We start from the raw sequence: 21,338 nt of genomic DNA, 5'->3' as shown, positions 1-21,338 counted from the left end.
AATCAGAGATGAGACAGTAGTTTATCTAAAATATTATTTATACTAGCAGTAATTGGGTAAAAATCTACAGAGTGTATATATATTCAATAAATTATGGCACGGGTATGGTCAGACAAGTGGTATATCATATAAGCACTAAATATCTTGTCTGTGAAAAATATATAAGGAGATGGAAAATGTTAAAAGACATGTTAAGTTAAAATTAAAAAGCAAAATACTAAAAACACACAATGATCCGAATTTTACACATACTCTCAGATACAGCTGTGTGTGTGTGTGCGTGCACACCCATTTGCACGTCTGTGATAGACCAAAAGGAAATGCAGTAAAATGTGACAAAGCTTATATCTGAGTTCTCTGAGACAGAGGTAATATTTTGGTCTATATATTCTTCTATATTTTCCACTTCCCTAGAGTGAACACGGATTATTTTTCAAATTGGTAAAAATGAACAATGTAAAATGATCTATGCAGTGATCAGAAAGAACTTATAAAATTCTTAGCTAACCCTTTTCTAATTTAACCTCAACAAATATCACTTCAAGTTGCCAGTTACTTGACTGCCACGGATTTTGCAGCTGACATTTCCTCCTGATCTGAACAATGACCGTCTCATTTTCACACTGAAATGTGATTCAGATTCCAGGCCACTGAAGTGATTCTCAGGGCTTACGCTGCCCAGACTCAGACCTCTGGTAAAAGATTTAATTGTTTTTGGTGGGAATTACATTTGGCTTGCGACAGTGATTTAAAACCTGTGTTCTGTGTTGCTGCTTGGGCAGAACTGTGACTTAATGGTGCAGGACCAAACTTTGGGTCTGTGGTTTTCACAAGAATGTCTGATACCCACAGGCATGTCACACTATTACCTCATATCTGATAGCTCCATCGTGCAGATTTATTTTGGCTAGGATGCTTTGATTTTGTTCCATGTTATTGCCTAACTCACTTAGCAAAGGAAACTTCACTTTTCTGAATAACTTTCTTTGTGTCCCCCTGAATTCTTTACAGCTTTTTAAAAAAATATCACTTGCAGGGGGAAAGGGTATAAAAAATAAATCGTTGACTTCAGGTTTAATACTGTACTTTTTTTTCACTAAAGGTAAACGTTAGAAAGAGATCTCTCTTCAGGAAATCAGCTCTGAGTTATAAGAATGTAATAGAGCCTCTCTCATATAGGCAGTGTCTTCTACATGCAGAAATGTAGATTCTTGGAATGAACAGAGAAAAATGCCCCCGCTCCCATCTTGATATTTTTCTCTTCGTTTGGAATTCTAAGCAAACATCCTGGGTGGGGATGCCACGGCTACGTGGGCAAACGAAGAATTATTCCAAAAAGCCAGCGCGGTTTGCGGAGAATTCATTTTAACACCATCGACAAACACCAATGCTGATCAGACCTTTGCACATTCGTCTGTGTCTCAGAGACGCCTCTGCCCCAACCCAAACCCCAAACTGTCATTGCCTCCCCCAGAAAACAGAATTAGATCAAACTAAATTACTTCGCATTTTCATTCTCCTCTGATGGCAAAGAAAATGACGACAAAACTCGAGTAGTTGATGTAAAGGAAGCCAGCTCAAGATAGCAAATTTTCTACATGTTCTATATCAAACTTGCACTTTAAGAGATAACTATTTTATATCAGTATGAAGTTGCTTAATGTTGTACATTATATGACATAGTTACTCTTAGAGTTCCAGTTAAATGACTATTCTCTGTAGAAAACAAAAGTGCCAAAAAGACAACTATTTCAATTAAATTGGATTTAATAACTTTCAGTTATTGTTTTCTCTTTCTTTTTCCCCCAAATGGGTTCAAACCAGTCAACTGCCAAAAGCATAAAATGATTCAAAAAATCCTGGCCAAAATCCAACAGCTAAGCATGGTTCTCTCACATGAAAACTGTCTCCACAAACCAGAGAACTCATTTTGAACCAGTCCTAACACTGAGAGGAAAAACTTAGAACAGACTGAAGTTATTCATCAAAATCTATCAAACTTTATATATGCTTAGCTTACTCTGTTTCAAATAATCTATATTTTGTTGTCAAAAATTTGTTTCTGTCTCACATTAACATAAAAGTGAAGAATTAACCTGCAGTTCTTCTGGAGCACGCAGGACTTCCCTGCCTGCCAAATTCTTCACTCTGAGAGAGTGACCTCAATTCCACAGACCTACGAGGGACCTGACTCGTTTTTCTCAAGCAGCATGGCTGAAGAGATATTCTCTCCTCCCAGCTCTTTGCAAGTCTCCAACTTGATTCCACAAATATACTGAGGAGGGTAAAGTGTGTGTGTGTGGGTGTTTGGGGGTAGAGGTGGGGTCTCTGTCTTTGAAAGTTATTAGCAATCTACTAAAGGGCTGACATCCTTTCAAGGTGAATCTCTGGTTATATAGTGTCTAGGAGTCCCAACTATCAGTCAGAGATACCAAACAATCTTTTTATCTTTAAAATACACACCATACAGCCATGATCAATGGCCCTAAAATCTCAGCAGATAACTGGTATCACAAGCATGAACAAAACAAATTGATGATAAAAATGTAATGCGACTAATTGACCTTTTCCTTATGCGGAGATGGAGAACCGCCCTTTTTCTGAGGTTAAAAAAAACCCCATTATTTCAGAAATATACAAGATTTAGAAATAAACCAGGTGCTTTGCTTTAAAAAAGGAGTTTCTTGGGTTCAGCTTTTAGCATGGCTCTCAGTTAAAGAAAAGAAACAAGATATCCAATGTTAATCAGTTACTGCTGTGACAGTCACAACCCAGCTGGTCCTTCACTTGATACATATATAAGCAAATTCATTTACGAGGAAAAATGCAAACAGCTAGGTGGTGAAAAGGGAAGACTAGAGCAAGGAAGGTTCTTGAAAAACAGAATGACTTAGTCTTATCCCTCCATGCAACATTCCAAATAGTGTGTTTTTCCGCATCAAGTTAAAAAAAAAAAGTCTTTCCAAGAGAATGTCAATTCAAAAATCAACACTTCAAAGGCACAAGGTCATGTTTCAACCTCTAGTGGTAAAAGAATCCCCCAAACATTAAAGTCTTGTTTTTAAATCGCTTTTATCAGCATCTTAAAACAAAGAAGTTTTCAAAGCAACTGGTCCTATCAAAACTTCATTGATAATTAACTCTTCTCCATAATATTTGACCCATTTCAAGTTATTTTCATTGAGTTTTTATGATTTCTTAACTTGGTCAAATAACTACAAAGAATCATCACCGGCACTAACTAGTTCTCCTAAAAAGTTAGATACTCTTTAGACTCTCTTGATTTCTCTTTCCTCTCTACTGAAAAGAAAACACAATGTTCACAGACACTAGATCAGACTGATGTTCACCTTTCTGTGAGACACAAATGTGGGACCTACCACTGTCGCTCGCACACGTAGAAACACAGACGGACGCACACAGCCCTACAAATACAGTACTTCCTGGCACTAGGGAAGAATTATCTACAATGTTTAGAAATGACCCTATTTCCACAAACCTGTGTGACAGATAGGTTCTCGCCATAAATACAACACAGAAGATCCAAAGTGGTTAGTTAGAGGAATAAATAGCCGTAGACCTCTTGAGATGCTAAAACCAAGCTGCCCATTAGACAGACTTGAATGCTAACTGAACAATTCTTACACACTAGTCAACCACTGCGTACAGTTCGAATGTGCGCCTGAGAAAGAAGACAACTTATTTCATATTGTGGATCTATAGGGTTTCTCATGTATAACTGAAACTACAATTCTTGAATCTGCAGCTGCCAGGGGCCTACTCTATCTATCTATCTATCTATCTATCATCTATCTATCATCTATTTATTTATGTATCATCCACCTAGCCACATATTTAGCTATAATTTTCCAGTTTAGATTGAGTCACTTTTTATTCTTTAAAATTCACTATAATTTAGATTATCTAAAACGGCCAACTAGAGCCTCTATGTTTTAGAACTATTATGGATTTTGCCAAGTGCACTTAATAACTAACACACATTCCATTGATAAAAACCATTCTTGACATTTGTCCAGTGAAGCTGTCCTGTGACATAATATATTATTTTAATTGTTGGGAAAACTTACTAAGTCTTCCAGCTATAATTCAGAATCTTTTTCCATGAACGGTCTAGTCGCTGCTTTCCACCGACTCTCCCTCCCCCCAAACACTGCTAATTTAATTCACTGTAAAACGTTTCATAAGAAAACCAAAAAAGTCCTCTAGGTTCACATACCAATGAAACTGGCCAAGGAAAACTTTCCACTGTGTTCTATTATTGTGTGTAAAGTGAAGATACGGGGAAGACTGGATCTAATATTTGCCCCAGTTGTTAGGACTTTACTAAGCATGTGATTCCGTGTGTTAGCTTCACACTGCATTTGAAAAATCATTTAATTTCACATTTAACTTCCAGGTTCACAATATCATGCAAACCATACTAGAATTTTTAAACTCAAAACTACAGGAACTTAATTCACGGGAAATACTATTCTTAACTAGCCCTAAGGGGAGTTCTGGGTATGTGACGTTTTAAACACAAAATACAATATGGCCACTAGGTGGTGATCTCTACCCATTATTATATTATGAATTACCAACTAAGTTACTTAACAGATACTTTACAATAACCCCCCCGAATCATGATTATTTACTTCATGTGGCAAGATTAGAGGATTATCTGTGATATGTCCCCTCAGTTTTGTGAGGGGAAAGCAGGAAGAGAATACTTTGCTAGAAGATGGGCCTCGGCTAAACAGAATTTACCACTGTGACTGCATTCTCTTTTGTCACAGGTCATGGCGGCTATAATCTGAATTTTCTAACTGATTGGAAAGTTTATCTACAATAGTTTTTCTCCATTTTGCCTTTTAAAATTATCAGATTATTTATGTTTACAGGTGAGACTTTTTCAGAAACAAAGCAAATGTATAATAGCCACCCCAAATCCTTACGAAAGGGCAGATCATAAAAAACAGCTAACTATGCACTCAAATTAACATCTGCAGTGTGATTCATATGTCATTTGTTTTTAGGTAAAAACAAATCCAGACTAGGCATAAAAAGTGGCACCTGGATTTAAGAGTGGATTTCTCTGTGTGCAAAGTCCTGTCATCTCCTGGGACTGAGGGTGCCACGGCTGTACTCTCACAGCTCCAAGTAACACCGAAACGCGGGCGATGCCAAGGGAAAACAGATAACCACCAAGTATAAAAGCAACCTCCACAAATAGAAAACGCTTTCCCAAGAGGACCGCTTCCCCATTTGAAACATATGCTGATAAGAAACCACCTTTTCACGAAATAAAGAACTCATAATAATCACTCCCGGTTACCCCCAGCCTCTCAGAACAGAGGTCAAATGGTTATCTGCAAGGAAGTTAGGAGGACTACTTATTACAGAAATCAAAACATTTGGTACCTTTAAAATGCCTTTGTGCCCCCCAGATGGCCGAGGTACACAATAGGCGTTTGTTTCCAGTCTTTGGGTGTATATTTCACTTTGTCGTATTTAACTCCTAGGGGCAAATGACCAGCCTTTGAGTAGAGATACGCCTCTTCTGATCCTTGTACTTGCTTAAGGTTAACTCTGGTCTGGGTCCTGTTTTATTTATGTTTTAAGGGAGGTTATAGTTTTGCTGTTGTCTTTCAGTCAAACACCAAAAGGAAAAGAGCTGCTTTGTTTTAACGGAGAAAGAGACATTTGTTTTGGTGTCATTGCCCTGGGCTGGCAGGCTGGAGTTGGATCCTAGAAACATGAATATGCTGAAGGGAAGAGAAACTAACTTGGGGTCTCCTGGTAGTTGTTAAAGTGGCAATATGCCCATTATTTTCCTAGCTGGCAAATCTCCGTGCGGGAGAGACAATGTGGCAGCTCTGAGTACAGCGCTAATCTCCTGTAATAGCGTGAGCTCACTGCCCTACAAAGCTGTAATTATCAACAGCATTTTCCAAAGGATGTGAGTTCCTCCCACCATGAGAGCCCTTGGAGTGGGGGAAGGGGGAGGGAGGCAGACAGAGCCCCACGGAGCCCTTTGCATTTAACCCCCACTTAAATGGTGACGGTGGGCTCCTTCACCCCAAGCTTGTTTGCACAGGTCTAAGTGCTAAGGATCTGCATGCAGTGGGAAACTGCCAAAACCCATTCCACATTTTCGTTTGCCTTTTCCATGAATTGTGTTAAAGCAATTAGCAATTACATTTAAATATCTCTATGTGATTTTAGAGTTTCGTAGAGCACTCCTGGAAAAGCATCTGTGAGAAGGAACTACCGCATTGATAATTTTTTTAAGGATAATCTTGTCAATGATGAAATGATTTTCCAGGGATGGGTAAGGGTTCTTCCAGCTATGTGACATATCGCTAGCTCTCTGCACTCAAGGAAAAGCAAGGTGGAGATGAGGGTTTTATGTTCCAGAACCACTCTATGGCTTGTTATATTTCACACGAAGAGTCACAAGAACCAGTTCTTGGTTTCCAATCAAGCTGCACTGCAACACAAGTAAAAATTTTTATTAAGAGCTCAGTGGTCTTTTGCAGAACAGAAACTGAGAATTCTTCCACTCATGAGTAATGTGTTAAAGGATGAGGAAACAGCATATGTTTTCCTTGGCTTTTAGGTTAATATAATGAAGGCTGTGAGGTTTAACATAATTAAATTAATGTTGATATGCAGTGTGACTTGTTCACAGAGAAGTGGCATTTGACTTGGAGCTCAAACCACACCACAGCTGACACACATCCATCTGCAAATACTTTTTCGAAAGTCTAACATTTTCAGGTAGAAAAAGTAAAACTTAAGTTTTTGGTTTTTGGGGTTTTGTTTTTCGTTGTCTTCTGCCAACTCATGGGCAATCCTTTCAAATGAGCAGAAACCTACAAACAAGCTTGGAAAACACGGGGAATTAGTTCATACTCTTGATTCTCTTTTCAATGTCCAAGACATCTGGGAGAGGGAGGAGGACAGGAGCCTTTGTGTTTATAAAAGGGAAATAATGATACATTACTACAGGAAAAAATAATGGTTTATAGCCTGCGAATTGTTACTCCTTTTCTCTGGCCTTTTAAGTGTCTCTTCCTGAGTTAAGGGCTATTTCTTTATGGTTTCTACCTTTTTTCAAAGCTGGGTTTTCTCACAATACTTTGTGTGACAGACTGACATGTTTATTTATGTAAAAAGGTAAAGGGGCCTCTGTATTTGAAGTCAGTCCACAAATCTGGCCCTCCTCATGCATCAACTCTAACCAGGGGGGTAACCTGGTGTCCCGAATTCCAGGTGTGCCAGTTGCCAGTGCTGAACACCATGCTTATCAAATGAAAAAAAAAAAAAAAAAGGCAAAATGCACTTATCGTCTAGAAGTATTTTTTCAAGTAGGATTTTTTTAAGTGCAAAAGGCTACCAATTATCTTTTTGTGATCTCTTTAACTATCAAGGGGTAAGATGAGTTGGTTAGAGCTCGAAAGTAAGATATGGATGGTTCTGTGAATTAGTAGCTTGTTGGAGAACTTGCTGGTTAGAGTCAGACAAGTGCAGAGGAGAGGGAGTCTTTCCGCCTCCTCCAGTGGTAAGCCACACAGTGAAGGAGGCCATGACTACTGCCTGGGAAGCTGACAAGCCAGCAACCTCTCCGGGCACGGTGGAGTGCCCACAGAATGGAGATGGCAGAAGGAAAATGTGGCAGCGATGTAGAAAACGTTTTTAAAAAAATACATAAGAGTAAAGTCAGGGATTTTTTTTCCAAACAAACTCTCCAAAAGTTCCCCAACATTTTTAAAATGGAACTGGATTGTCAGCTCCGTTCAATCCTCAACCTCTGCCCAACACTATCTAAGGTGACGTTTTCCTTTGAAGTGACTGCTTCTGATCCGCTGAAGCATCCAATCCCCAGTGGCGAGGGGTAAGCTTTGATGGTGCTGCAGAAACTCACCAAGGAGAAGAGAGAAAGGACCAAATTCTCCCCTTGTGAGAATTCATTCCTGAGGGTCAGAGAGAGGAGGGGGCAAGACTGTAACAGTTTTCATCTCTGAGGTCCACAGGCTGATTTTAAACCACTGGCTGGGGAGATCTGTTATAAAAAGTAGTGTCACGAAGGCCCCTAACAGTTTCCAGTCCCTAATTGTGCTATCCATGGACACACCATAGCCTGTAGTTGAAAAGAAAGTTGTGGAAATGATTTTGCTAGGGCAGGATAAATGATTCCATAGTGTTGCCTGATGTCTGGCTCCTTCTGTGCTTGAAAGAACAGACTCAGATAGAAGGTGAATAAATGAAGCTCTGTCCAGCCTTAGGCAACCAATGCATCCTTGGTCAACCAATCTATAACAAATAAAGTGATTTGATAACATCCAGGAGTAAGATTTTCTTTGCTTATTTTATTACATTTTGGATTTGGATAATAAGGTTGGTTTTTTTAAAGTCATTTTTCTTCAGAAAGTATAATGACAGAATATGTGCCTATCTTGAAAAAAAAAAATCCTCCTTCTAAGTTTTGAGTAATTGTTGGTTTCCTAAAGCTTCATGGAAAAATCTGTCCTGATATAACTCAATCCTGCAGGGGTGGCAGAGGCTGAAAGGTTTGCTTTCCATTTTTTTCTTCCCAGAGCTTATTGTAAATGTATTCTTGGGACAACCACGGACAAGACTGTCATCATTTCCAGTAGGCACATCTGTTTTCCTTTGGGTTAATAACTTTTGTAAGATGCATTATGCTCAGCTATATATATTGGTTTGTGGGGAACTTTTTTTTTTCTTTTCACCATTTTTGAAATCTCACCTATTACGTTTTAAGTTTTTCATACTGGTACAACATTAAATAAAATATTTAACTTAGATGAACAAGAATTGTCACAAAGAGATTCTGCCAAAAGACTTAACTGGTCATTTCATGATTCAAAAGGTAACGGAGTAAGTTGGTCGAGCAATGTATAAATATTAATTGTCATTTTAAAAAAACATTTATTAAGTATCTATTTTTGTCAACAATTCTGCCAGGTGCTGAAGAAACAGAGATGAAAGTTAATTCCTGCCTCAGAAAGCTCAGTGTCAGGAAATCAGCCCCACAAGGGTCAGTGGTAAGATGGGAAAAGAACACAAGGGGCTTCTGGAACACAGTGGAGAAGATCTTAGTCACACCCAAATGGGAAGGCTTCCTGGAAGAAGGAAACTCTTGGCTAAACAAGGCATTGAACGTTAATTAAATAAAATTAGGATAAGCGATGAGAACATTCTAAGCACTAGGGTAAGACTATGCAAAGATCTTCTGGAATTAGAAGTCATGGCTTATTCCAGGAACTGTGAGTATTTTCAGATGATATAGCTTAGGAAGGGAGGTGGAATTGCTGGGCTTGGTATGGCACGCTAATAACTAGAATTTTATACCGAAGGCAAGAGGAAGGTATTGCAGAATTTCAAAAAGAGAGTAACAAGAGTTCATAGCAGGGGGAGAGGCAGGTCATAGGCACTGGAAAACAGATCTGGGGGAAACACTTCAGACTAGTCATTCATTTAACAATTAGGTTAAAGAAAGAACTTAAAAGTCAGCTAAAAGTATAGAAGCTAGATAAGAAATGTTTGTTTAAGTTTGCCAGCTTTAATGTGTATTTAACTTGGATGGTTTAACTCAGTGTCTTTGAAGACATTACTTGGGTGATGAGTAAAGTAATTCATTATTAAAGTTATTTGTCAGACTTTCTAATAAAGCACTTGGACATTTGAATGTTAAGAGATCAATAGTCAAGTTAAAGAATAACTCATTAGTAGAAAACCAAGGGACAAATTGAAATGTGACTAGTTATTCGAAAACCAAGTGACAAAATAAAAACTGAAATGTGTTAGGAAAAAATAACCTTAATGGAAATCACAAGGGTAAGGCTAGACCCAATCTCTGCGTGAGTACACTTTAGTGATACTTACTGGGTAAACACCCCATATAATAATAAAAAAAGATTTCGAAGATACAACAAAAGCAAGAATTTGGCATGTTATCCATGCCATATTACAGGGGTCAATCAGAATCTGACGAACAAGGGCAATTTAGATAACTCGGCCAAATCACGCTATTAATTTAGTTTAAGCATATAAATTGACTTAGTCTAGCTATAAAGCATAATCACGTAAATACGATATAATTATACTGCAAGCTTATTGGAAGCACAATTTAATTATTTCAAGAAAAGAAATTATTGAGACTGAAAAACCTAATATAAACTTGTTTGTTTTTACTGAATTGTAAGACTGAATAACGAAAGATAATATATGGTAAATAGCAAAGGTTCTTTTGGTTTTAATACTGCTCTACCTCCCAAGAAGAATAAGCTCTAATAAATCTTTCAAACAAAAAATGGGGGCAAAGGGGAGAGGGGAGAGATCACTTTAAGACATAAACAAAGTCCTGAAAATTGCACACCGTCAAGGCAACACCATTTCCAAGTGTAAGCAGATACTGCTTTCCCCGAGACGTAGAGTTTACTATCAGGGATATTTTCAAAGGCAAGACACTTGGAGTAAACAGCGAAACAAAGAAGACCTCTTTATTCAAAGCCTGCAGACATATGGAACCCGTTAAGGGGATGGTGGCTGCAGAAAGAACTACAAACGAGTTTAAGAGACACCTAGGCTGTCCCCGAAAGGAAGGGACAGAGGCAAGGGTGGTTTCAAAAGCAGGGTGGGCCGGAGATCAGTCAGATGGGTGGGAGAGAGGCTGCTGGGCAGATGGTCTTTTCTGTTCCAAAATGTTCAAAGTTAGGGACACTCCTTAGCACACTTTTATTTTACACAAAGAGGGAATTAAGAAGAAAGCAAGGGTCTGTCAGAGGGCTTTCTGCATGTGCTTGTGTTGTTTCTTTGATACACTTCACTTGTTTACGTAATTCATCTGCTGTCTTCTTCAAACCGAGGCCCTCACCTGATGCTCTCCTCGTAATCTTTAGGTTTTATGTAAAAATGTAAACTAATTTAGGGTGAGGTTCTTGTTTACATTGTACAGTTATCTACATGAGGGATGTTACCCTCCTCTGAAAATTTCCTGGGAAGATCAAGATTTGTTTTTTGCAAAGTGCAATGCTCCCTTATTTATGAAGTTGAGGACCAGTCTAGACCACGGAAATGGCAATGAAGTTTGTTGTTTTGTTTTTTTACAGTATTTTTCACGGTCCATTAAAAATTAACGGACACAGACCAGAAAAAAAAAAAAAAAAAAGTTGAGTTGGCTTGCTTTGGCAAAATGGAATAATGACATCTGATGCGTGAAGCTCCCCTAAATGGCACCTGGCAGGAAAGAAAAGTTTCCTAAGATGTTTTACAGACCTCACAGCTGCCAGCTACAAGCCGATACTCAGTGTCATTAACCAAGCTCCTAGGTAGTACAGGGCCTTGTCCCAGGCCCGTAAAAAAGCAAAACCAAGCGAGAAGAACCACTTCTTTGAAAAGCTGAACTGCTAATGACCAGAATAAACATGTAGAAACACACAAAAATGCTATGAATGGAAACAAATCAATTCTATATAATGGATGACAGATTGGAAGTTGGGGACTTGGCCTAATCAGGTCTGTGTGTAGCAAATGACAGACTTTACATACACCATACCTGGCCAAATGCAGCTACTCCAGGCTCAGGGCAAGAACATACAGGGATACTTTGAGATAAGCTGGGGTCAAGTTCTGCAAGGCACAAGTAAGTACCAACCAGAACCCCAACCGAGAAAGCTTCTGTAAGACACCTGGGACCTCACAGGACCTGCACTTTTCAGTGGGCTATGTAGAAGGGAAAGTGTGTGGGAGGAGGATTAAGAGAGGGTCTTCAGACCCAATTTATCCCACAGGAACGAAGTATCCCTTCAACAAAAGAAAACTCGATAAATGCCTATACTATATAAAACACATCAACAAAATTATAAAAACAGTTTAAACTATCTTTAACATACAGGAAAAAAACCCTTTGGTTTCTATGTCCACATATAAATTAAATTAATAAAATCAAAATAGTTCGTCTTCAGTTAAAATTCATATGGAAGAACTCATGCCCTACCAGCCACTATTAATTTAACTGACCAAAATTATCTCCCTCAAGATTATTACTCATTTTAGCAAAATAAAAATATACAGATGCAGCAGCTGCAGATACACCATCCAGTCAGGACAATTAGAAAGCAATGAATACTAATCCAGAGGATGTGGTTCATCTATCTGACTAGGAATGTATTTTATGGACAATATTCCTTCCCTGTTTTTTCTGCATTCTTGCCAAAGGACCTACTTATGGACCTGAATGACAGAAGAGTGCTGATTAAACAGAAGGAGTGATGACAGAGAGAGGGCAAGCCAGACTTTATTTTAGGGCTGTTCAAGGCAAAATGTAATAAGGCATATCCTTTCAAGTCAAGGAGGTGCCAGCCAGAAGAACGCATGGCGCTGAAGATTGGCTTCGCCACTTAATAGCCTTGTGACTCTGGGTAAAAATCGCAACCTAACCGACTTTCCCTTTCTTTACCTGTAAAAGGCTTCCTCCCTCTCTTAAAGGTTATTGTGGGGAATAAACAAATGCAAGGTGCCCAGTATAGCAACTGACACAAAGACGAACTGAGCAGTATGTCCATAAGAACACAGAAAAGCTTTCTTGAGCAGAGTAGAACTTCCAAAAGCGGACATTCCTTTGGCATCCGTTCTAAGGATGAACTTTAAATTTTGCCAAACTCATTAAATCCAGATGAATGGCGAGTAATGAGTGAAATTTAGGCTCCTAAATAAATTCACAAAAAGAGCTTAAACATTATTTTCAACTTTTCCTGTTATTCATCTAATTTAGAATTGAATTTACACTTATTGTCCAGCCTGGTGGATCCCAAGTTGTCTGCATTTTAGAATCACCTGGAGAACACGTGGAAGATAGAGCTGGCAGCCAGGGGTTTTGCTTTAATGAATTTGAGTTGATGCCTAGGCACCAGTTGTTAAATTATGTTCCCCAGGTGATTCTAAAGAACAGCCAGTGCCTAGAACCACTAGTATATAGCTAACCACACGTGAACTATTTCTAAAAAATTACACTCATATGTATTCAAGAGTAGTGACTCAAAACAGGTTCAGCTGTCCTAAGAATCTTATTTCAGCCAACTCAAGTTTGGGGCCAGTATTACCATTTCACTCTTTTCTTTAAGAAGCAGAAAAAGCTAAAAACTATATAATTAGCAGAGTTGGAATGGAAGAAAATCCACAAGATCATAATTCAGCCATCTTTTTTAAGATGAAAAAAATGAGCATCTGGGTTTGGACAAAAATGAGCCATGCCACAGAGATTTCCAGTGCAATTATATAAGAGAGAAAGGTAGTTTTTTTTTTTTTTTTTTGTAAGGCCTTTTCTCTTACATTTATTCTTTCCCTTTTTTGAAGCCACAAAAAGCACAGACAACCATCTGAAAGACAAACCTGAGGCAATTCCACTGCTGATGTGGTTTTCCAGTTCAATGGGCTCTGACACACTCGTCTTTCAAAGAGAGCCCCAGTGACTGGAGCAGTCAGCATGGACTCTATTCTAACACTCATCTGTCTTACCAAGTGACCCTGAGCAAGCCACTTAACTGGTCTCCAATCAAATACACCCTCTGTAACATGCAATCAGCACAGGCTACCAAGTTCGCAGAATTAGTATCATTTTTCATGAGGAACTTACCAGTGTGCTGCCATCGGTCCAACGGAAGTCATGTTCAAACATCTTGTCATTGAGGCCTATCCACTGATAATCATGGCCCACACCTAAGAGAAGGGAAACAACGCAGATATTTTTACTACCTTTCCCATATATGGATGAAATGTATCAAAGAAAATTATTTTCAGAGTGAATCATGCATCCTCTTTTCTGGCTGGATTTTTGTTTAGTTGCTCATAAAAATCTCTCATAGTCTAACTATCTTTTCTTCCTCTGGCCAATGTGCTTTAAACTAAAAAGCTAATTCACAAACATTGAGAAACATTAAAATATCAGACATAAGAAAATAATTTCCCTAGCAGTTTACTATAATTAAATATTTTTCCATCCTTACTCATGATAAAAACTTTCCATTTTTTTTTTATCAAGCTATGCTATTGGCAAAAATTCAGTGACCCAATAAAATGTGACAGATCATTCCCATGCCAGCCTCACTTTGGAAGCCACATGTTTCTTCTCAAAGCATTTTAAACAGTGAACACCTAGACCAGACAGAGTTCTACAAAATTGTCTTCAAAAATAATTACTTTCATCATGAGAGGAGTCACTGGCAAGAATACCATGCAAAAAACGCTAACTGAACCTTCATACAGATTGCAAACTAACAATCCAACTTCTACAAGATAGCAGGCATTAGGAGAACATATTTAATAGTCTCAAACAATGCTTCATATCAAAAAACTTCTACATGTTTGCTACATGAAAGCTAGCTGCCCTCCTCTTTGCTATAGTTTAAGGAGTTATTCAACAGCTCTGGTAGTAAGTTTCGCTAGCTTTCAGTCTCCATTTGTTCATGTTCTTCATATGAAACCCACTTTCTATGGCCTAAAACCATTAGCAGCTTGGATGAGAGCCAATTTTGTGCAGACGGTAGGATTAGGGTGCTATTGACAATTCAATTTTAATTAGTGGGATAAAAAGAACTGAAAGCAATTTTCTCTTTAACCCTAGACAACATATGCACATCTTCAAAACAGAACTAAGAAGGCAGCCATGAGAAGAATGAGCTGGAACCATAAGAAGTGGCCATTTTCATAAGTCAGAAAATGATCACGTAGCAATGTCACAGGACTCAACCTATAGCACGCCGTTGCACCTGTCACTGCTGGCAGACCAGGAACTGCCTTCCTCTGTTAGAGCTGAGTGTTTCTCAAAGTAGGGGACTCATGTAGGAGGGATGATTTTAAGTAGTTCAGACGAGGGATTTAATAAGTTGAACTGCAAAGAGAAAGCTACATCTGTTCAGTTAGATACAGAGAAAACTAAGATGGGGACACTGAGCGGGGCTTCAGGAATCCTGTGTCTATTTGGTACATACGGTTCACAAACATCTGTTCTTCATGAGACAGGATGCTTGTGAGATGCGCGCCCTGCAGACGGCATTCCCGTTCAGCTGCGTCCCACGTGCGCCGATGGGCGAAGTATTTGTAGCACTGCCCTTGGAATTTGTGCCAGCCATAGTCACACGTCTCTGTGTCTGCAAGAAACAGGGCAGGGGCTTAGTCATCTCACCTACGTCATTCAATCTGGCCTCACAGATCTGAGTGTCAGTAAGAAGACTTAAGCCAATATCAATGCAATGTCCCTGAAGTTATATATTAATAAATCTGGTCACGATGACAAAGACAGTATGATAACGATAGCCCGCTGGCTGCTGCCAAGTGGGTGGCTACACATCTCGGGACCGAAGAGGCAATATCTAAGTGCAGTTTCCTTGATTAGAGCCAGTGTCAGCAGGAAAGAAAACTGGCAGAGAGGCCAGACAAAACTTCTTAGGCTGCAATGTCTACTGACTCACTTGTGAAGCAACTGCGGCTAAGTCCTTACCAACCAACTTTTCTGAAGAGAATCATTCAAGTGATAAGATAAGAATTCCGGCTAATAGGATTATGAATGCTCTATTTGAATAAGGACTTCAAAGGCTCTGTAAGTAGTTCCTTTACCACTTCCCAGAGAGATAGCTGGGTGGCCACAGGCTCTTGTCAAGTAAGATTTACAAAGAGAGAAAAAAAATTCGTCATCGGTAGGCAGCTTCTGGGATATCGCTGGGACTGTGGGCCTCCTTCCCCCAAAGGAGAGGAAATATAGGTAACTCCCTGTGCAAATGCATCAGGATTTTAAGTTTCTGAAGAATGAAATAACTTCAGTTCTTTAACTTCGTGCCCCATGTTCCACCAAGCCATATACACACACACACACACACACACACGTACACATATGTGTGTGTGTGTATGTATATTTTCTCTTTTGTAACAAGCACACTATAACCAGTATCCTGGTGGGATGAGAACATTTTTCAAATATATCTAAATTTTACACTGGCAGAAAGCTTCAGTTGTACTTTCTAGATTCTAGATTGCCAGTTTTTAAATATTTTCACAGGCAAGCAGCCTGGCTCATAGCACTGCATTCTCGCTAGCGACTTTCCTCAGACTCATCTACTTGCAGTGGGGGCTGGTTCAACGGTATGTATTCAATGATGATCAACGGAAATAATTTTGACTATCACAAAACATACCTCACAAACATACTGAACTAGTTACACGCAAACACTAACCAAACTGCAACGCTTACAGAATTTTAGGAACCAAGAAAACGTTTCAAATCACCTACAAACCACCCTCCCTTTCCCTAATCTTACTGGTTGATGAAGGAAACATAATCCTTCTAAGAGGAAATACATGCTTGCTGTATCCGTCAGACCTAGGGGCCAAACTGATAGCCAGATCGTCTCCTGCCTCTCACACCATTTGCTCCTCTTTCCATAATTGTGGGAAAGTATGCATTCTGAGAGATTTTCATGTTTTCCTGGCTCCAGGGATTTCGACCATCGTCATACAACAGATGCAGCTTATCTCGGAGAGCGGGCTTTATTTCAGTTTAGTCTATCAGGCTTCTTGTTTAGTTACAGCCAGCTGACTAACTGGTTTAAATTCTGTGCACTGGAAGTTTTGAGTTTTACTAAAGTGTTTTTGGAGACCACCAAATCTCATAGGAAAAGAATCAAGGCACAGCTAGATGATCTGGGCTAAAAGCAGCATTGAGCCCCCAAGGATGAAGTGCAACTGGGGTACTTAGAGGCAGTAATTTTCCTTTGCGATGTTCTGGTGGAAGGATTTAGAGGTGAGGTAGGAGGGGTGGGGAGGAAACGGATCTTCATATATGAGGGAGTTAGTTTATAAAGGAGGAGAACTGGAAAGATTTTTTAGAAAACTCTTACTGCCAAAGTCAATAATGTGATATTATACTAGCATAGCTTGCCTTAACCATGGAAAGTAATATTTACTTTTAAGACACAGCTTAAAATTCTAGAGGATCCCTGACTTATTGAATAAGACATTAAAAAAAAAAATTCTTCTACACACTCATATCCTCTATTAGCCCAATGGTTTTAGTCCGGTCTTCTTTCGTTGTGTTTTATCATTAAAACAGATTATCATTAAGTATTTTTTTTCTTACACCAAAAAATCCAAATGATCATAAAATTTAGATGCATGACCACATTATCGCTACAATGCCTTTCTCAGTTAACAGGTGCGTACATTCCTATCAGAACACAGGTCCAGACTGGGACTGTTCATTTTTACTTGTTTATTTATTCATTTATGCCACTGACCCCATAGATTTGTGGTCCTAATGATTATGAATATATGTGCAAATATGACTTAACAAAGTGACTATTGAAAAAAAGCCAAATATCCACGTGGATTTACTTAACTTTTATTATTCATGGATTCACTAAATGTGTAATACAGGACTAGGTGTCATGCAGCATCTTCTAGGATGCTATTCTGGTAGGAATTACCAGAAGCAGTCTCTTTTTCTAATCTCACCTAAAAATAGCGTGATACACATTTCATTCATTAAAAGTTTACAACACATTTGGGCAATATTTTTGTAAATCATCCAACACATGGAAATACTTCTCATGCTTTAAGAAACTATCATGCATAGGTTACATTCTAAAGACCGGCATGTAGTTTTGTGTATGTGCTGGCTGCCTGTGTGTTGGCTGTGGTGAGGGAGGGTGCGACAGCTCCCGTTCACCACTACGGAAGCCAGAACTATCACTTTTAAACAATTTTACTAAACATGTGTTCTCTTTATGTCATGCAGGTAGTATTTCCAACATCTGCGACATACAGCTGTCAAGCCTTAAGAAACTGTTAACACTTTGGCACTTCTCGCTGGCAAGCTGTATCACTGACTTTGGTTTGGGGCAACCTGTGTGTACAGAATTGTCTCTATACTAAGATCCCCTTCTAAATTTTGTATCCGTTATCATTCTACCAAAATAGGTCCCTTATTCCAGGATTACTGAGAGTGGGGAAGTTACTAATGCGGAGAAGAAAAAGGTCAGCTGAAGAAACAACAACACAGTCATCACTGAAATCTGGAGAGAAGACTGTTTAGACAACAATGCTGCTGTTAATGAAAAAAACATTTGTTCTTAGGCAACCTGCAAAGACGAGAAAAAAGTCTTTCAGGGTCCTGGCAATAAATCACAGAGGCACAGCTGCATCGGGTAAACAGACCGGGATAGCTGTTTCTCAGCAAATAATGTGGATGAAAGTACACTCGTTTTAAGACAAAATAGAAGGTACCTGAAAACTGAGTGTACCACAAATGAAAGAAAAAAGAGCAAAACCTTTTTAATACACAAATAAATAAAATGCTTATCTGTGAGCGTTACTTTAAAAGTGTGAAGATATTGAGAAAAATCTAGGCTTCATAAGGCAGCCGAGGGTCATTTTTCCCCACTCCCTAATTTACTAGCTGTGTGACTTTGAACGCGCCACTTTTCCTTTCCGAGCCTCGATTTCTGGCCCACTTACCACGTAGAAATACTGTCAACTAAGCAAAATGATGTACCTGGGAACATCTGGTAAACTACAAGGCATTCGACAAATAGCATTTCCTTTTATTCCCTGCCAAGAATTACGCCGAGTCACCCAGTCTGGGGACCCTGTTTATTTTGCTCAAAGTTCTACCTCCAGTCCCCAGGATAGCGCTCGGAAGACAGCAGGTGCTCAGTAAACATTTGTTGAATGAATGATTTTTTGAATTGCTCCTCGGACTGGGAACTAAGGGAAGCCAGAATCATTTTAACACATGCGATGTTTCAAGGATCTCACCCTTTTGTTTTCTTCAAGAAATGGCATCTTTCTTACTCTTTTCCTTAAGAAGAGGATCTTTCCTGGTCAATTTTCATAGTTACCTTTAAAATTCTAAACAGACTCACCCTATGCAACAGAGAGAAAGAAGAAACTAAAAAATGGAGCCATCACCCATCCTTTCTGATTGGCAGTTCAATACATGCTGCTTTCGGTTTTGTTCTAATTGTGGTGATGTCTGGATTAGCACTGTAAAGCAGAATGGCCAGACCAATGCGTCTGAGTGTCTAATACATTTTCATTCTGTCTGGTGGAACGGAAGTTTGGCACTGGGCACTTTTGTCAAAGCCAAACCACTGGATGGCTTTAAGTGAAGGAAATCGACATTTCAAATCGACATTCGTGAGTATAGTTGCACGTGCAATCTGTTTCTGATTGATGACTAAGAAATGTTACCATTAACCACCTAAAACACATTCTCAGGTTGGCCATAAAATACAAATTACAGGGATCATGAGATTCAAGCAATCATGAACACAGGCTTTTGTTTCATTCAGAAAAAGTAGATGCTTCTGTAGTAGGAAAATTCCCCGTTGAGGAGATTTACAATACCTTTTACGTAACGTTTACCAAGCCAAAGCTAATGTATTCTAACAACTATATCAATGCATTCTCCAGAGATGACTGACGATGAAAAATAAGCCCATTGACTCCCAAGTGCTTAGAAGGAGAAAATAAAGGCAACTAGCATTGAATTCAATACTCGTTGGTACAAGCCACACAGACGGATTAAGGTCAATGCCTAATTTGTCCTCAAGAATACTCACAACGTTCCTTTTGCCAGCTAGATGTCCTTAAATTCAGCTCAGTGTGCCTGTCTGCAATTCTCTTCTATCAGCAAAACAGCAGTGATTAAGTCAACGCTATTTTGCAGGTGTCATGGGCTATGGACACATAAGGAAATGTAATATACTTAGGTAACCTGTGAATTTCCCTTGCAGGAAAAAATATGCAGTATGGTCAACATTGCTAAAAACATCCAAATGATTATGGCGAAAAGCTACCTAGAAGTAACATTTGAAATGAAATATCCGTACCGTTCATCCTACAGATGTGGCATCAGCTCTTACCTTGTTCACAAAGTGCACCGACATAGCTCGGAAGGCAGAGGCACCTGAACGTATTAAAACCGTCAACACATGTGGCTCCATTGCGACAGGGATTAGAGTGACATTCATCAAAATCTGAAATAAAATCATAAAAGGCCACAAAAGTACTTTCAGAAAAGGTCAAAGGATCCTATTTAGTGTAAGGTTGCCAGATAAAGAACAGAACAGCCAGTTAAATTTGAATTTCAGATTAAAAAAAATAATAATTTTTCAGTATAAATATATCCCATGCTATATTTAGGGCTACTTACACTAAAAAATTATTCTTTTTTTTAACCTGAAATTCAAATTTAATGGACCTTCCTGCGCTTGATTTGCTAAAACTGGCAACCCTCAAAAATTTTTCTAATCATAGGACGGTCATTGTCTCCATTCTGTTTAATGGTCACATGAATCCTACAACTGATAAAGAATTCCCTGGAACTTCCCACCCTCAATCCTGGCTCATGCTCTGATTACCTCACCTGTGGAATACTGAAAATACGTAACGGGCCTAACTGCCTCTGGGCCTTTCCCTTTCCAATACATCCTTCATTCTGCTGATTGTCATCTTCAAACACAGTCATATAATCTACTCTTTGGCTTCTAAACCTTCAATAGAGCCCAACTGCCCGGGGCAGAGATCTTCCAAGTGTAGTCCCTGGACCAACAGCATCAGCATCACCTGAGAATGTTAGAGATGCATGCTCCCAGGCCCCCCTTGACCTACAGAATCAGACCCTGCAGGGGATGGGAACAACAACTGGTGTTGTTGAAGCCTTGCCCATGACTTCGAGGCCCACTAAAGTCTCAAAATCACTCTACTAGAGTAGGAAGTAAACTCATCGGTACATTGGATTCAGAACCTTCGCAGGACTATCCAGATCCACCCCGCTTTCAAGGATTTTTCTCCCACAAACCCATAAACAGGCATACGTGAATCCTCGCGGTTGCCGAAATTTATTCTGCAGTTTGTGGTGTCTGTGCCTTTGTTTGCTGTGTCTGAGTCTCACCCCACCAGCCACCAAAATCCTCCCAACTTTTAAGATCTATATTAAATGTCTCCATGATCTCTGATGAAATTAATGCTTTATTCTCATAGCATTTTGCAATTCCACTAAAAATTTAATTTATGCTTATATTAAATAAAATGAATATTAAAATATATGATTTATACACAGTAAATTAAATTTCCCAGAGGTATATAATGTATTAGTACCTAAAGAAAGGGCCTTGGTAATGATGATATTACATAGTAGTGATACCAAACACTTTTATGACACTTGCTAAGTGCCAGCCACTGTTCTAACAGCTTCACATATATTAACTCATTAAATTATTTTAAACTGATTTTAATGTAAAGCAGAATGGGGGCCA

At 39.0% G+C, this 21,338-nt stretch overlaps 1 protein-coding gene across 7 annotated transcripts in view; it reads right to left on the bottom strand.

Moving 5' to 3' along the window:
• Nucleotides 1–21,338, bottom strand: part of VCAN (versican) — a 154,058-nt gene that overhangs the window by 11,823 nt on the left and 120,897 nt on the right. For all 7 annotated transcript variants that reach the window (XM_044384055.3, XM_026498668.4, XM_057307391.1 and 4 more), the window contains 3 exons: nucleotides 19,944–20,057; nucleotides 15,018–15,176; nucleotides 13,664–13,746 (listed from right to left, as the gene is read on the bottom strand). In XM_044384055.3, the coding sequence (XP_044239990.2) occupies nucleotides 13,664–13,746; nucleotides 15,018–15,176; nucleotides 19,944–20,057 (356 nt within the window). The remainder of the gene's footprint in view (nucleotides 1–13,663; nucleotides 13,747–15,017; nucleotides 15,177–19,943; nucleotides 20,058–21,338) is intronic.

This window comes from Ursus arctos, unplaced genomic scaffold, assembly GCF_023065955.2.
Source record: "Ursus arctos isolate Adak ecotype North America unplaced genomic scaffold, UrsArc2.0 scaffold_5, whole genome shotgun sequence".
In the NCBI taxonomy this organism is placed as follows: Eukaryota; Metazoa; Chordata; class Mammalia; order Carnivora; family Ursidae; genus Ursus; species Ursus arctos.
This window is presented reverse-complemented; position numbering and strand designations above follow the sequence as displayed.